The 1,447-nt window shown below is 44.9% G+C and overlaps 1 protein-coding gene across 1 annotated transcript; it reads right to left on the bottom strand.

The window, feature by feature from the left end:
- Window positions 1-228: 228 nt before the first annotated feature.
- LOC110679539 (cuticle protein 16.5-like) lies at window positions 229-1,143 on the bottom strand. The gene is made up of 2 exons (XM_021854409.1): window positions 987-1,143; window positions 229-929 (listed from the first exon to the last, which is right to left on the bottom strand). Exons 1-2 carry the CDS (start codon window positions 1,104-1,106, stop codon window positions 282-284), a joined length of 768 nt encoding a protein of 255 aa, XP_021710101.1. The 5' UTR covers window positions 1,107-1,143; the 3' UTR covers window positions 229-281.
- Window positions 1,144-1,447: the final 304 nt, after the last annotated feature.

Genomic DNA, 1,447 nt, shown 5'->3' with positions numbered 1-1,447 from the left:
ATTATTTATGAGACAGAATCAAAATCTTTACCCACCATTCAAAAAATAAGGGTCTTGTGAGCAGAGGAATCATACAGAATGATTTATTTTATATGGTTTCTGATTAGTTATACTTCACTGAGGTCTTAAGTGTCCGTAATATGAATCAAAACGGTATCTGCCGCCACAACGAACGTACTAGCGTATTCATGGCGCAAAAAATAAAACTTTTCTGAGAGTCATTTACGGTTTGGAATATAGATCAAAACTTTGTTTATTCAACAAATTGTTATCTCTAAAACTTAATAAGCATAGGCGATCAATGGGCTGTTGTACTTCATGAAGGAGCTAGTGTAGCTGGTGGCATGGGCTGGTGCGTAGGTCAAAGCTGCAGGGGCGGCATGAGCAATGGCAGCTGGCTGAGCAATAGCAACGGTCTTGGCGGCCAATGGGGCGGAGTAGGACAGAGCTGGAGCGTAGCTGCGAGCGTAGGACAAGGCTGGAGCAGCAGAGTAGGTCAGAGCTGCAGGAGCAGAATGAGCGATGGCTGGCTGGGCGATGGCAAGGGTTTTGGTGGAGGTCAGTGGAGCTGAGTAAGACAGAGCTGGAGCGTAGCTACGAGCATAGGATACAGCTGGAGCAGCCGAGTAGGTCAGAGCTGGGGCTGCTGAGTAGGACAGAGCTGGAGCATAGCTTTGAGCGTAGGACAAAGCTGGAGCAGCATAGGTACGGGCAATTGGTGCGGCGTATGTTTGATGAGCAATTGGGGCAGCATAAGTCTGATGAGCGATCGGAGCAGCGTAGGTATGTTGGGCAATAGGAGAACTGTATCCGTAGGACAGAGCCGACGATTGAAGCGAGCTATAGGCCAGTGGTGCAGCATGGTAAGTAGTGGCTGGTTCCAGATATCCAGCGCTGGCATAGGCCAGACAGGCAAACAGAACAGCGATCTATTGATATAAAAATGGTCAAATAGTTATTCTTGCAAAATATTGTTCCATACATACCTTAAAAGCCATTTTTTGGTTTGGAAATGTAGATTTTAGCTCACCAACAGTAGAAGATACAATGATACCTTTTCGACGATGTTTCGCATTATTTATAGTATTAAATGCAACCATTCTCATGGTGCTATGAACTTTTCGTAACAACTATCAGGAGGTTCGGATGCCGGTTCTACAATATATTCCGGATGTCCTTGCCGTATCGGTACACGCGAAAGTAAACGGTCCGTTTGAATTGTCACCTAGTTTTGGCAAAGCACAATACATGCGCTTGTTTGGCATTACAATACAAGCAGACCACGCGAAATGACAACTACTGAATTATTTATCAAAACAGATGATCCGATTATTGAACCACCACTCAATAATTGCTCCCGAAATCTCGATCAAACTGGATCGCCACACCAACTGTCTTGGGAGTTATTTTCTGTTTGCTACCCTTAAACCAGTGTCTGCTCTTGAAT

This window comes from Aedes aegypti, chromosome 3 (assembly GCF_002204515.2).
Source record: "Aedes aegypti strain LVP_AGWG chromosome 3, AaegL5.0 Primary Assembly, whole genome shotgun sequence".
Taxonomy (NCBI): Eukaryota; Metazoa; Arthropoda; class Insecta; order Diptera; family Culicidae; genus Aedes; species Aedes aegypti.
The sequence above is the reverse complement of the archived record's forward strand: the minus strand, read 5'-3'. Positions and strand labels throughout refer to the sequence as shown.

What these genes read in the sequence shown, in the direction of transcription:
- LOC110679539 (XM_021854409.1), bottom strand. Translation starts at nt 1,106, where the DNA reads ATGAGAATGGTTGCATTTAATACTATAAATAATGCGAAACATCGTCGA. An exon ending in ACCAAAAAATGGCTTTTAAG is followed by an intron (nt 930 to 986) that starts GTATGTATGGAA and finishes TTATATCAATAG; the next exon opens with ATCGCTGTTCTGTTTGCCTG.